General features: G+C 38.3%; 1 protein-coding gene across 1 annotated transcript; it reads left to right on the top strand.

Annotated features, from left to right (window-relative positions):
- Positions 1-2,976: 2,976 nt before the first annotated feature.
- adssl (adenylosuccinate synthase, like) lies at positions 2,977-11,222 on the top strand. Its single transcript, XM_018692403.2, has 13 exons — positions 2,977-3,257; positions 3,849-3,951; positions 4,867-4,935; positions 5,287-5,337; positions 5,415-5,481; positions 5,612-5,719; positions 6,312-6,393; positions 7,064-7,190; positions 7,277-7,431; positions 8,529-8,653; positions 8,760-8,857; positions 10,039-10,188; positions 10,303-11,222. The coding sequence occupies exons 1-13, from the start codon at positions 3,039-3,041 to the stop codon at positions 10,353-10,355; spliced, it is 1,407 nt and encodes a 468-aa protein (XP_018547919.1). The 5' UTR covers positions 2,977-3,038; the 3' UTR covers positions 10,356-11,222.
- The last annotated feature ends 4,686 nt before the right edge of the window (positions 11,223-15,908 follow it).

Here is a 15,908-nt window from a genome sequence, read left to right as displayed (position 1 = left end):
TAAAATCTGTGTTATCTACATAGGCCTTGGCCCTTTGGCCGTGCCGTTGGAAGAGTGTGAGCAATGATGCCGACTCTTCGGGCAATAAAACTGGGAGGAGGAAATTGCCGGGTCAAAGTCGCTCGCGAGTGGAGACTCCTCACGTACTAAAGCCACTGCCTCCAAGTCCAAATCTTGAGTTAACCTCGGTGCTTTCTCTCGCTCTGTTTCTCCTCTTTCTCTCTCTTGTTTCATCTCAGGTGTATTTCCACACTAGCACCAAATCGCCTTGAGGAAACTGAATGTGTGATCCGAGGACTTGGAGAAGAACAGGAGAGGCTGCGGTTTGTCGTCAGCGATGAGCCTTCTGGTGCTGGCTGGATGTAACAGCAACTCCATGTGGAACTTGTGTCTGTTCCAGTGGAGGTGCTGTTACCTGCAGAGAGCCGCCGAACACAACGTGGAGCCTTCATCCATTTTTTGACTTCAACATGTTTTGCTGAGGGCTGTCGAAACTCCCAGTTAAAGTGTTTAATGGTCTTTATGTTGAGGTAACTGAAGAGCACTGGGGCACAAAGTGATGACCTATGAATTGACAGCCAGTGATTGTAACATCTGCCTGTCAGTTCTGTAGGCCACTGCTGCGTTTTCCCCTCTGAACATGTGCAGATGTACAGGAGAAAGCTTTGGTTTCATGGAGCTGGTGTATCAACAAGCAAGTATCTTTTACAGTAAATAAAGTTTGAATGTGTTGCTTTGTGTATGGTCTGTCATTTGTCATTTGTCTGGTATAATTAAGATGAATGTGTTGCCATTACAAATCATAGATTTGCCTCAAAGGGCTTGGAAAACAACACTCTTAATAAATAACCTGTGTTTAAACAAACACAATGAGAGGCATTTTCATGATATGCTTATACTTACATTATCTTAAAGATGAAGTTACCTCAGTAAAAACATTTACTGACCTCATGTTATGCTGAAACACTACAGAATATAAAATGTATTTAATTGAAACTGAATGAGGTGAAGAAGTGTTGACATGATCCTCAAAGTCCACATTGTCTCCTTGGTATTTTCAAGCACCAAAACTCACTATAATTAGCATTTAATCATATATATATATCTTTAAAAAAAACATGACAAATTACAAGGCGTCAACAAGGAAAATGACTTAATAATTCATGTTTTCATAATATATGATTATGCAGTATGTTATGCAGCGTGCTCTTAATTGAAATACAGTCTGCAAACAAATCTGGGGTGTTTACCAAATCATCATTACACAACAATGGCTGATAACAGACGTCCAACTTTCACTTTTGCATTCGGTGCTCTGTTGAATTTGTGAGTTTGTGTGTTTATGTACGTCAACATTCAACACTGTGCTTTAATTGGTCCAGCACAACACATATTAATTAATATTATTAATATTAATATTAATATTAGCAGTACGGTGTGTAGCCTACCTCATCATTGGAGGGGCACTTATTCTGTTAATCTGATAAAATCTTAGAAAAACTGTAACCAACAGAAAATAGTGGTTTAGATGAGGTGAAGATACTTTCACTGGTTGTTCAAGCATCATCGCTGTGTCAGGTAACTGGTGCAGGGTGAACTGTGCTGTCCTCCACTCTGAATATGTCCCTCAGTGGATTGTGAAATGTAGGTGGTGAGGACATTCAGCCACAGTGAGACCATACAGTTCACTGCACACACAGCGTGAACCCACAAGTCAGGTGATCAAATTTACCACAAAATATATACAATATGTTTTACTTAAACTAAAAATTCCTAGGTCTACTTACTTATTAAACCATAAATTACCACAAAATAGAACAACTGTATGAAAAGATGGGTGTGAGGAGCTGAACAGGAACATTACTTAGCTGCAGGCACACTGTTAGAGTTTGTTTGCTGTGTTGTAGTTTGCAAATTTTTACTGGCAAATGCATCAGGGAAAAAAACAGCAGGCTATGACCTGGAATGATGGGGCCTTACAAGTTTGCACACAAGATGAAAATGCTGCCTTTGCTGCCACCTAGCTCAACATGATGCACACACTGCAAGAAAGAACCAGTGCTGTGTGATAGGTGTACTCAGAAAGGTATGAGACCTTGAATCATTGTGGTCAGTGGGGAATTACTACTTAAGATTACATTTTGACACAGGACCTCCTCACAGGACAGGGCCACGAGGTTTAAAATGATGATACAAAGCTTCTTATTTCTGTTTATGTGCTTACATTGTGCATTTTACCAGTCAAATTTGTATTTCATCTGATAACGATAAACCAGGTGATACAGGTTTGAGCAGGTTAAAAGGAAAAGTCAGCTGTGAAATATTAGTGAATAAATGAATAAATGCATAGATCACGTGATCTTCTACTTGTCAACAGCCACATATGATGAGCTGTTTGATGAATTGCTTTTCGGAGAAGATGACTTTAGTTTCTATTTAAAATTCTTTAAGTATAAATTATTTATTTATTTTTTGTTAACTGATATAAGACTGTGAGTGTTTGGAGTGGAGTGTTACCTAATAGAGCAGAAAAACGTTTAAAAATGTTTTTAAACCACTCATTTTGAGATTTACATCCCGATAGCAAATGAAAATGCACAATCGACCAGAAACAAATCTACGAATGTGAAGTACGGTACAGTACGGTTACAAAACAAGCTGTGTAGACTGTGGAATATTAAAAAAAAAAAAAAAAAAAAAAAAAAAAAAAAAAAAACGAACACGGAAGTGGAGGGGAGTGAATCATGTACTCCTGTTCTCTTGGTGAATCTACCGCAGTTTAATTCATTTATATCACTCAAATAAAACAAATTAACACATATTTTTTATGAGTTATTTGATTATAGTCAGTCTATATATATATATATGTATATATATATATATGGCGAGAATAAATAAATAAATAATTCTGAAGAACCGCAGAAAAACAAAGAAACACTGCCGTTCAGTGGTGGAAGCCTCAGGCGCGCGCACTTCCCGTGACGCTGAGAGAAACGCGGTAAAACACTTATTCCGGTTTGTAGAAGCACGGCAGCAGCATGGCATCCGTCAGCACCATGGCGAACGCTAACGGGGCAGAAACCCTCGTCCAGAACGGGGAGCCGGCCGTTAAACGGGCCCGGGAGTCGTCGCCTCGCATCCCGAAGGAGCCTCAGAATAAAGTGACCGTGGTGCTCGGAGCGCAGTGGGGGGACGAGGGCAAAGGAAAAGTTGTGGACTTGCTCGCTATGGATGCGGATATTGTATGCAGGTGTCAGGTACCTAACCACTCCGTCTCATTAACTTCACATTATACACACAAAGTATATGCTATAGTGTTGTTCCGTTGTTACAATACAAGCTAATTGTAATTGGAGTTTGGTGAAAGTCGTTGCCGTTTAGCTTCCGTTAAATATTCATGACCTGATTCCTACGTCAACAACCTTGTCTGACCTACCGGATGTGGAAGTGCTAAGTTGGTGCTAGCATGGTCCGCTAACCTGTTTCTCTCTGCTTCCCTGGAAGCTAAATGTGTGCTGAATCCAGGAAATGACCTCTGTAAAGACTGATAACTGTTTCAAGCATATGTAACGTTATGTAAGACACAAAGCGCCCGTTGTCCCCGAGCTGTTTCTCTTCCTCCTCCACAGTCAGTCCAGTGATATTAAAACAAATGTACCTTGTGCTCAGAGCCGTCTGGAACCAGTCTGGCCCCTCTGTTCACATCAGGCTGAGGTGTTATATAAGAGCATGACATTGTAACTGTCCTTACTGTTGATTTGTTTTTCTGCTGTGTGCTTGCCCTCCAGTGTTATGTCTCATCTGAAAACTGCCTTCTAGCAAGCTGAATATTTTTGTACTGTTTGCAGGGAGGCAACAATGCAGGTCACACTGTGGTTGTGGACTCAGTGGAGTACGACTTTCACCTGCTGCCCAGTGGGGTGCTCAACAAGAAGGCTGTCTCCTTCATTGGTATGAGAAAATCCCTGTGTTTTGTTTCTTCAAAGAGGTGAAAGTTGGCGGGAAGATAAAGATTGTAGTAAAACAATAAAATGTTAGTACATGACAAGTATCAGGGCAGACATGAAAAGCACTGCAGACAGCTTTATCAGTTGTAGGTCATGTTGTTGAGCAAATGACCCTGTTACTGTAGTATTAATATAGACTGTTCATTAGGTTCTTCCCTGCACGAAATCCTACTTTTCTGAAGCTTATAGTTGTATTTGTTTGTACTGAAGCTGATCTAGAGTAGCCTCATCTTCATGGTTATTTTTGTTTAATATTTTTCCACCCCATTTATATGGGATCATATGTGAGGGAACACTAAGCAGCACCTTCCATAATAACACCATGCAGTTCTAGAGCACCAGAAACCACATCCTCTATAATGACTTTAAAGATGAACCAGCGCCTTTCTTAGTAAGTTTAAACAAAAAGTGAACATTACAAAGACAGGATTTATTGCAGTGCTGATGTATTAGATTGTATCAGTCTTAGCTCGCTGTAGCTAAGAAACTCAGTGCACATAGTGCACAGAGGACTTGCAGGGACTGTACTTAGTTACACAAAGGACAAACTACACCAAATGTTAAAAAAATAAACTGTCCATGTAAATATACCCAGTGCTGCTACATTGCTCTAGTATTACAATCACCATCTTAATTTTGCGTTTCCTCTTTTTTGATGGCTATTCTTTTCCACTACCAAAACAGGAAATGAGCAAATATTAGAGGAACACTTGTCAAAGTGACTTGCAACAAGATAACACGTTATATAAATAAAACGTCAGGGAAAACATTTGAGGTTTGTCGCTTAAAGGGAATATTTTGTGATAATGCAAAAGCAATTTCCTATTAGGATTTTTAACAGTTCCATTTTGCATTACAGGCAATGGAGTGGTGATACACATACCTGGCCTGTTTGATGAGGCTGAAAAAAACCTGAAGAAAGGCAAAGGTAAAGTTTTGTAAACAGGAGAAATGCAGTGGTGTCAGCATGTTGTCTTGCAGTGTCAGTATCAGTATCAGTTCAGTTGGCTCTTTTCACAGGTGATAATTTCATATGTCACATTAGGAAAAATAGTGGTGTAAACAATCAAATGAATGGTGGCTGAGTTTTGGGTTCGCTTTTTTTTTGTTTTGTTTTGTTTCCATTAAAAAATTAATTTCTAGTTTATCACTTAGTACAGTGATCAGATTGTCAAAACACTAGGTATTGTGGGTAGTCATACCACCCAGATAGATGAGGGAGGATAGATTTGTGTTGCAGTGCGAACAATTGATGAGAGATTCATTGTATTTTGTGCAGGATTACAAGGATGGGAGGAGAGATTAAAGATTTCTGATCGTGCCCACATTGGTGAGTAAGCATTTTCTCATTTAAGTTTTTAAATTAGAAATGTCACCCCATTGACTGTCCCCTCTATTCGCCTCCAGTGTTTAACTTCCATCAAGCTGTCGATGGGATTCAGGAACAACAGCGGCAGCAACAAGAAGGGAAAAAGTAAATCTACTCTAATTAGTTCAAACAGTGAGCTTTATGTAATAATGTTTATTACAACACTCTCCCCAAGTGTCATCTGCTAAATTAATAGTTTATTTTGATAATTAACTTGTTTTTGTTTGTTCTCCAGTTTGGGAACTACTAAAAAGGGTATTGGACCTGCCTACTCCTCCAAAGCTGCTCGTAACGGTCTGAGAATCTGTGACCTTGTCTCAAATTTCAAGGTTTTTGAGAACAAGTGAGTATTTTATATTTTTCATCTCCTTTTTTACTTTCTAATTTCTTTCTTACATGTTGTTTAATCATTTGTGATCTAAGATGCAATAAAGTGATAGAACACCTAATGAGACCTCTGACACTTTAAGTCTCTATGGCAAGTTTAACTAATAAAATTTCTCAAAGAGTTGTTGAATGTCAGCACAACTGAGAACACAGTGAGTCTTCTCTTAGTCTGCAGAGCATTAAACGTGTTTGTTTTGAAGCAGCTCTCTTCAAATGCTATTGTGTTCCTATTGGCTGTGATCCTATAGATGTTAGAATGCACTGTTTCCTTTAATATATCCATAATGTATCACAATGAGCAGACGTGGTTGCAGATTCTTTACCTTCTCCAGCCAGCAGGTGGCAACATCTGGCTGTGGTACACACATAACATAACTGCTGCACAAAACTGCTGCCACACTGCTTTTATGGAAGCATTACAATAGCATGTCTGTCCTGTGTATGGTATTGTGAAGTGAATCTATGAAGGTATATTTGCATATAGAGAGGCTGGATGTAGATTTTAATCAGCCTGTGTAAACAGACTCTAAACTCTGTCCTCCTTGTAGGTTTCGTATGTTGGCGGACCATTTCCTGACCATGTACTCAAACCTCAACATCGACATTGACAGTGAACTGGAGCAGCTGAAGGTGAGGACAGGTTGTCATGTAGAGCCGGTCACACAGTGCATTGTTTTTTTTTTTTTTGACTGATTTGATAAGCATATTGTGCCAAATGGCCCTTTCCACAGAAGACATTTTGTCATTGTCACAGTAGGAAAAGGAAAGATGTGAATAATAAAACCAACAATTCCACTTAGCTGCTTCAGTTTCAGGATACTGCTGTTGTGCGTACTGACTCACTGTCACACTGTCACGATTTACTGGGACACTTAAACTGAATGGATGGAGCCACCGTTAATGTTATTAATTCCACCTGTGCCTCTCCCTCTAATAAGTCATAGTGTCTGCTGTGAAAAGGCCTGTCTGCTGCTGTTAGTTTAAAAAAAATGTATCACCATAACACAGCTTTTAAGACCAGGGAAAACATGTCAACATTGCAGAGAGTGTCAACATTACAAAGATTATTTCTTTACTAGTTTAATGTGATAAGGGTGTCTCGTCTCTCATTTACAGTTTGAATGGATGGCTGTTAAGAGATGTTATTGGTACTTACTGCTGAACATAACTCAGCTTTTTTTTATATTTTAGTGCACAGTCTTTTTCACATACATAATAAATTGTTGATTTCAAACAGCACATCTAGAGATAGAACATGTTTGGCTTTGATATGAATTTATCAGTGTGACTGTTTTCACAGAAATACGCTGACAGACTGCGTCCTCTGGTGACTGACGGTGTGTACTTCATGCACCAAGCTCTTACTGGACCCAGTAAGAAGATCCTGGTGGAGGGAGCCAATGCTGCTCTCCTGGATATTGACTTTGGTGAGCACCAAGGGGTTTGTGGAATTGATTATGAAGATGGATGGATGTTTTTGCCACCTCAGGTTAACAGATGTCTCTTTGTTCAGGGACGTATCCCTTCGTGACGTCTTCTAACTGCACCGTGGGAGGAGTGTGCACCGGCCTTGGCGTGCCTCCATCATACATTGGCCGCGTATACGGTGTTGTCAAAGCGTACACCACCAGGGTGGGCGTTGGTGCTTTCCCAACAGAGCAGGATAATGTGAGTAAAAAAGACAGCTTTTTAAAAAATGTGTCAATGAGACTAATGAGACATAAATGTTGACAAGCTGGAAAGTCACTGATGTTGTGATTAAAGCAAAAATTCATACACTGGCTTCACAGGCACTCAGCAGCAGCTTTTTGTTACATAGCCAACATACTCAACCGGGATAGGTGTTGTTGTCAGATTACCACACTCACAAAAGCCAAGCATGTCATTAAAGGAAAACATTAAAAAACTATGATAAAATCTCAATGAATATCTATAGTAACCTGTGACATTTAAATTATGTGCTGTATACAGATTCTGAATGAACTTGTGTGAACAGGAAAATAGAGTTTATATATATATATATATATATATGAGATCATGTCATTGTTGGGAAAAAAAATCAAAAATGAATGCAATACGTTTAACATTTACAAGATTTAACATTTTTTAAGAATTGGAACAATATATTATTGAATAAGGACACATGATATCATAGATACTGCACACTCAGCATTGCTGCAGAGAGATGATGACTAAGTCATCTCGCCTGTGTATCCTTGTTCAGTAACAGTAGTATTAAAAACTTCCAGTCGGTAAACAGATGTATCGGTTATCTTGTTTGTGGATTGAGTATTTTCTCAGTAAATGGAGAATATGCTCGATTGGACATGACAGCAGATTAGTTTTGTTTAGTGAGGCTGCTCAAGACCCAGTAATTAAGATTCTCCTCTGAGCCCAAACAGTGGTTCAGGTGCTGTGGTCAGCTACTTGTGGTCAAACAGAAGCTCGTTCAAATCTCTGGGATACTGGCAATGTGGGGAAAAAATATCTGGTGGAGCTGGTAGTGGTTGACTGTAGAGGAGTGTGGTTGTATTGGGCAGTCCCAAATGTGAACATGTGAAACTGAAGCAGGATGTTACTGGAAAAGGGTGTGTGCTCAGCTTACATTGCCTACAAAAAAAAACCATGAAAACAGACAGAATCAATATATCTCTTAAAATATTTGAATTATCTGGGCGTAGTAAATATGGTTTAATTTTTCAAACCACCTGGGTTCTTTTTTGCTTTGTCAGCAGCTGACAGTGTGCTTTTTTTCTGTATTTCAGGACATTGGGGAGATGTTACAGTCCAGAGGGAAAGAGTTTGGTGTGACGACAGGCAGGAGGAGGCGCTGTGGTTGGCTGGACCTGATTTTGGTCAGATACGCCCACATGGTCAATGGCTTCTCTGCGTAAGGACCCATTCAGATTATTATTCTCACCTGCTGTAATGTTTTGCTGTTAAAGTGTAGAAGTATACCTGGACAGAGCTGAACAGAATGACTTCTTTCTTTGTAGAATTGCCCTGACGAAGCTGGACATTTTGGACACGCTGCCTGAGATTAAAGTCGGTGTGGCCTATAATATAGATGGAAAACCTCTACCAAGTTTCCCTGGTAGGTCATTCCCACTTCAACATGTCATAGATCTTCTCATTATAGAAAAATACCATTTAACAGTCAAAAATTCAGATAAAAACTGGCCAACACATCACTGCACATAAAAATTAGCATGTTTTAGTTTTGCCTTAAAGGAGTGTCATGACTGCAGGGTTGCAGATACTGATTATGTTTATTGTGGGTCAGTTATTTATTTCAATGTAAAATTGCCTGAAAACATTGAAAAATGCACTTCACGAGTCAAATGTAACAGTTTTTTGAGACTGACCGACAGTGAAAAAGTCAAGGATATAAAGTTGTCAGTGATATAAAACCATGAAACAACAATCTTGTTGCTAGTCACTTTAACAAGTGTTCCTCTAATGTTTGCTCATTTCCTGTTTTGGTAGTGGAAAAGAATAGTAACCAAAAAAGAGGAAATGCAAAATTAAGATGGTGATTATGATAGTAGAGCAATGTAGCAGCACATTTTAGAGGCAGGAACCAGTGAAAGTATTTTTTTTTTGCAAATGAATGTTGGGCCACTTTCCTTGATATTTTAATAATTTTCAATTGAAAACACAATTTTTTTTAAAGATTATTTGTTCACAAAGGTTTAAATGAGACAATTTGCATGATTAACACAGATTTGTGTAAATCATGTATAATTTTCAGAGCTACTGCTTAGAATTTAGTCACACAGGTGAATGAACATAGCTTTAATGCTCCCTAATGTCTTATTTTACATGGCTCAGCTTTTACCAGCAGGAAATGCAACATCTTGGGTTTTTGAAAATCAGTTTAGCAGCTGATCATTTGTATCTCTGTGCTTGTCGTGCCAAATGAAGCAAATTGAATTGTTAAACTAATGAAGCCAGAGGACGATGCAAGAACTTTCTCTTTGCTTCACATGACACTGCAGTTACATCAACCAGCATGTTTACACTGATTTCCTGTGCACATTTGTCATTCTTGTGGTCATGCACTGGATGTTGGATGAAGTGGCTCTTTTCCTGATCCAGATTTAATTCTTCAAGTGCTTACTGCTACACTGATAATAAAACATGTCATTCTTGTACAGGGACTATAAATACCAGTAAAGAACAGTTGTCCAGCATGGTGCTTTGACCACACTCTTGATAAATCAGTCACTATAAACCAAAACAAATGATGACACAATGGATCTGCCTCTATTGTAGCAAACATGGACGACTTGACGCGGGTGTCAGTTGACTACAAGGTGTTGCCTGGCTGGTGCTGCAGCACAGAGGAAGCTCGGCGCTTTGAGGACCTGCCGTCACAGGCACAAAATTACATTCAGTTTATTGAGGACTTCCTGCAAGTGCCAGGTTTGTAAAGAAACACTTTACATTAATGGAGAAATTCCAGCCAAAACTGTTCTTCACTTTGCCAAACCTGCCAGTCACAACTTCTTGCTCTCTCTCTTTTAAATCTCATTTCAGTGAAGTGGGTTGGAGTCGGCAAGTCCAGAGAGAGCATGATCAAACTGTTCTGATCCTCGAGCAGTTTACCCACATGTAGTCCTCCTCCTCAACAACAGCTCAGATGACAACTTCAGGTTTTGATAGGAATACAAGAGGAGTTTAAAATTCAGACTCTATCCTAAAGGAAATACTTCACCAGCAAGGCTATTTGTTAAACCTTTAGTTGCTGCTTGTGCATCACATTTACAGTAAATCTTCATAGATATCATTTATGCATTCCACATAGTCTTGTCTATATTTATTAGGGTGTTGATTTTTAAAACCTGGTGTAAATGGATCAATCATTTCTTTACTCCATTCCACAGTAAAGCACACCGTTTATTTTTTTAGCCTTTGAAGGTAATTAACCTCAATTGACAACTGTTCACCATGTTCATATTTTCTTTTTTACATATTTGAAGAACCATTGAGGAACAGATGTAGAAGCCCTCATATATTAAAAGACGTCACATTAAAACAAGAGATTGTTTTTAGATTTTGTAAAAATGATTGAAAGCTATCCTGCGATCAGTATGATTGTGAACTTTTCTATTCAGCAGTTTTAAACCTCCAAGACATGAATGCATCTCGGTTGTTAAGTTTGTAACAGTATTTTCATAATGATTGTTGGAATGACCATTCTGCTTTTTAAATAATCTTCAAGACTGATCAGTAAACACTAAGGACCTTGAGTTTAAGTAAATAAATTCTTTATGGTAGCTGAGGAAAAGTAGAAATTCCACATCCACACAGAGAAATTGGTATTTGTGTAGCTGTGAAGAAAACGGTGGTCATGCAGCAGAGCACATCTCAATATGGTTACTTTGACATTTCATTTTGTCAGTAATGTAAAGGACTCTTATTCAGCTTGCATCAATAAAATGAAACCGTAACATTCAGTGTTCAGTGTGAATTTAGTCGTTTTTATCAAGTAAATAATTTTACCTACTCAAGTGTGAATAATGTATGTCTAATGTATGATGAACAACTACATTTTATAATTCTACTTTCCTCATTGTGGTTTAGAGGTAAAATAAGGAAACCAATAAGATAATTAAAGTGGTTGTAGGACCCGCAGCTTGACTGTTTTTAGCAACAAATCTCTGAAAAACCGACAGAGTTTTACCAGGGACCTTTAAGAGAGTGGATATTGGACTCATTCATCGAGTGGCTAGAAATACGACACCAAATGATGCTAATGCTCCTCCATGTCTATTGAATGTGTAAATAGGGAACTATTTGCCAACACATTCACCACAACAACGTCAGAGAGTGCTAATATGTCAGTGTTGTGTTTACAGCTTGTTGTCCGTCCGCCAAGTGGCAAAAAAAAAAAAAAAATGCAGGTTTAAGGCCAATGGAATTCATTTTTAAGTCAAGCCCCTACATTGATCAGATTAATGATTGGACCCCATCACTAAAGAGTAAAAGCTGATTGAGAAAAGGTTTTCAGGGCCTTGAAGTCTTTTTTATGTAGAACTGTGTCTGAGATATTTACTGAGCGGGGCATTTTGTTGTTGGAAAAATAAACTTGTCAGAACTTGTCAGATGTAACGGAGACAGATTGTTTGGCATTTCTGCACTGCAGTTACTCATTGGTAGACAAATACACCAATACAAATATAAGCATACATCAGCCTGGCAGATTTATCAGTGTAGCTCTAATAGCATTTAAAACTTTTAAAACATTTAAAAGAACTTCCACATAGGGGCTTCACTGCCGACTCTGTAAATGAGGGACATTCTCCGTAATATTCATGGTGATTTTAGCATTACCTGGCATTTCCTCACCAACCTAAATTCTCCTTTGTGTTCCCTCTTTGAGTACAACTTAAGTGCTCGCATGGACATGCATCAATCCCTCTGCAGAAACATCACTTGTTTGTTTTGAAAGGAGGTAGTACCTCCACTCACCTTTCAGCCAGTTGTTCTGTAATATTTTTCTCTCACTCTTTCTTACTTTACACCCATCTTAGTTATGTCGACTTCCTCTCACAGTTTAAAAGCTTCTCAGGACATAGAGGGATCAAGTTAAAGTGCAAATTAAAGTGTAATAAATGGATTCCTTGGCAAATCGATTAGAGGTGTAACAGTGTAATGGAGCTTCTCAGAGTGTTTCTGGCTGATAAGACCTCTGCTCAGGTTGATGTTGAGAAGAGGTATGCTGGGAAATTAGGTGACGTCAATCAAAGTCTAAGGCTGTAGTAATAAAAACAATAAAGGTTGAATAATTTGGTAATACGTTATTGGATGTATACCTACAGGACAGTTGTACATGTCCACACAGTCCTGAGAAAAGGTCTAATCAGGCATAAGCTAGTATATGAAAGTGTTTGCTGGGCCTTTGAATTCGTTAGGTCTGTTGTCTTGAGAAACATTCAAACTATTCATGTTCTTAGCCTTGCTAGCAGTGTTTCTCAATGAAATATTGTTAAGACATTCACGTTCCCCAGAGGACGAATCCTGCTGACTTTGGCAACCCACTGACCTGGCTTGTTGCACCACCAGCAGGTTGTCTTTTGTGGTTCTGAGTGAAATTTCTCAACAACTCTTGGATGGATTGCCATGAACCTTTCTACAACTTTGGTGATCACTTGATTTTTCATCAAGCAGGAATTTTCAGAGCTGTTTTGCTCAGCATGTTAACATCAGAGTACTGCATGATTGTAGACAAAGTAATTTTTTAAAGGGGTTATTTGAAAGTTTTCTCTGCTGCTGAATGTGGTTTCTTGCCAGGAGCAGACGGTGGTGGTCATGGTTGCTTGCAAAGAGCTTCAGCCATCGCTGCGTTTACAACACAAGAAGTTAAAATAGCCCTCGGAGCAGCGCTACTCCTTCAGGGCATGCTGGACACTACAGTGAGTTGCTACTGGAAAGTGATGAGACGGGCTGATCGCTCCGGAGATAGCTGGTTAGCATGTTAACTTCAGTAGAAGAAGAGTGATAAAGCTAGAAGCAAAACATTGTCGTTGCTTTCCAGTGGCCAGAAAGGGTTTGATGCTGAACTCGCAACGTTTCTTCAGGACTGATAAGTAAACAACTGTTAATGCCAAAGCTAGCTATGTAGTGATAGCAAAACTTACAAATAGCTCCTTTAAATAGTACTAAGTAAAGTTAGCAACCATCTTATTATAAGTATTGTATGCTTAATGGATACACTGAAGCAATTTATTACTCACTACTGTGTAAAAAAAAAAACCTGACTGACAAAATATAATTTTGGATTATTAAGTATAATATTCATACCAGAAGTTAACAGTCAAGAGATAGAGTGAAGTTAAAATATGACTTCACTGTTCAAATTACTTCCCTTTATACAGGGCAGCTCATTTAGCTCTCTTTATCTCACTTCATTTAATTCATAACAATTTTTGTGCTGCTCTTTGATAAAATAAACATTTTTTTTTCCTGACGTGTTTTCTACCACTGTTTGTTGAAAGTGCATCTTCCCTTAAATCAGCAAAGTTGCAGACGTTTGCTAACCAGTCAATTTCCAGTCCAAGAAGTCCCTGCATCATCAAAAATGGCAGAAAGTGAGCTTACAGTAGATGCAAGAAGGCTTAATTGAAAATAAAGTGCTCATAATAGCAGTGCAGCCCTCCTCCTCCTCCCCCCACACGTTTCTGTCCCCTCCCTCCATCTCTTTTATTTACTACCACCTTCCCTTAGCTGTAATTATGAGCACATTTATTATCAGGTCAATCAACCTGAGCCTTTCATTTCAGTGTAGCTTCTTCTCAGATGGTCATCCCTGATCAAATATACTTCAAAAATCTGTCTCCTTTTTTTTCCATTGGAGGGACCTTAATTGATTTATCTTCATTTTGCTGACAAAACCACACATAAAATTTAAGGGACACCTGAAATTGCAACCACTGATCAACAAAAAGTAAGGATTTCTATCTTATTTGCATGAATGACTGTTGGTGTGACCTAATTTTGAGGCTGATTTGTTTTGTGATGAGAAAAAAATGGCGTACAGCATGACCTGTCAGGAAACTATACAATACTATTGTGTTTTTCCATAGTTCTATTAAACTATTTATGATGATGAGAAAAAGACTTAGAAGATTTTTTTCTTATTTATACTGTAATTTATGCAGAACGAAGGAAACATTTTGTATGAGCAATGCAAAAATTTCCCAGGGTTTTGCTGTTCCTGCAGTATTTTTTCCTTCCGTATTCCACAGTTGTTTAACATTGATTCCTGCATTTATTTTAACTCAGAATAAATAATCATTCCTTGATCCATCTCTGTGAGCCTTCCTCATTCTGCACTGTGTCATGATTCATGTAGCCAGAGAAATAAGACACCTGTTTCACTGCAGTTGGAGTGTGTTCAGTTTTTGTAAGAATGGAGAGTCAGGAGCTTTCACACAGATTGAATTGAAAGGAGCTAAATGTATTTAACAGTTTATTTGGTGAGTGCATAAAATAAATCCAGTTCTGCTGCTCAGCAAGTATATGGATCAAGTATTTGCAGGAAAAGATGGAGAAAGATGTGTCTGGTTCTATCTCATTACAAACACATCTAAATACATTACAACATGATGTAACAGTCTGATGCACTGCTGTAACACTATGATACATGCCTGTGTCAGTCTGTCATTTGTTACTTAAACTCTTAACCCAGCTACAGTGTTGTAATGTGCTCAATTAGTGATTAGCGATGAGAGATCATATGTATATTACACCTAACATTGTTAATAGGAAACATACAGTATCAGTGAGTGCTGAAATGTGTCTTACATATTGTACCACTTTAAGAAAAGCTAAAAGCTGTACAGCAGAAAAACTATATTTACATTATACAGTATTTTAGTCTGTTCCTTAAGGTCATGACGTGAAATCTTCCTTTTCTGTTCTTGGCCATGCAATTTTACTATCTATTGTTATGTATATGTAAAAAAAATGCACTGATGCATTTCCTGTAAAAGTAAAAAAATAAAAGGTAAAAAAATTGGTGCAGTTGTTTACGCCAAAGTGTGTCCACTAAAGTGCTTGTTATTGCCTCTGACAGACTCAGATTGTTATTAGAAATGTCTGGCAAGTAAAAGTACATTCATTTTGTTAAACCAGAAACAGCTGTTTTATTGCTACCAGACTTCATTGACAAAAATTTTCATTGTCATTTTCCAAGCGGAACATGGGAGGGGCTATAATCTACTGCTGCCTAGATTGGTTAGTTTGGTTGCGTTATTGTGTGACTTTCAGTGGTGGAAGAAATGTTCAGATCCTTAACATAAGTAAAAGTACCAAACAATAACACAGACAAACTAGGTTCAAGGATGCGGTACTCCAGCAATTACTTATAATTACAAAATTACTGGTTTTGTCAATGGAGTCTGGTAGTGATATGTTTCTGTAAGGTCTATCTGCGTTGGAATCATATCCATAATGTTGTGCTGGATACACCAACAAAATAAGGCCCAGATTCAAAAATATCAGATCTAACCTTTAAGGTATTTTTTTATATGACCGCTGTCCTATTTCATGCCAAACCCATGTCCAACCAGCGGGAGAAAAGTGGACATTTTTAATGTCTTCCCTGAAAAGGAACAAATATTTACATACGTACAGCATCT

This window comes from Lates calcarifer, linkage group LG20, assembly GCF_001640805.2.
Source record: "Lates calcarifer isolate ASB-BC8 linkage group LG20, TLL_Latcal_v3, whole genome shotgun sequence".
NCBI classification, from domain to species: Eukaryota; Metazoa; Chordata; class Actinopteri; family Centropomidae; genus Lates; species Lates calcarifer.
Note: the sequence above shows the minus strand (reverse complement) of the source record. Positions and strands in the feature narration are given on the sequence as shown.

Bases quoted from the DNA above. Each gene is read 5' to 3' on its own strand.
- adssl (XM_018692403.2), top strand. From the start codon at position 3,039: ATGGCATCCGTCAGCACCATGGCGAACGCTAACGGGGCAGAAACCCTC. The intron at 4,936-5,286 runs GTAAAGTTTTGT...TATTTTGTGCAG, and splicing joins AAACCTGAAGAAAGGCAAAG to GATTACAAGGATGGGAGGAG. The intron at 7,432-8,528 runs GTGAGTAAAAAA...TCTGTATTTCAG, and splicing joins TCCCAACAGAGCAGGATAAT to GACATTGGGGAGATGTTACA.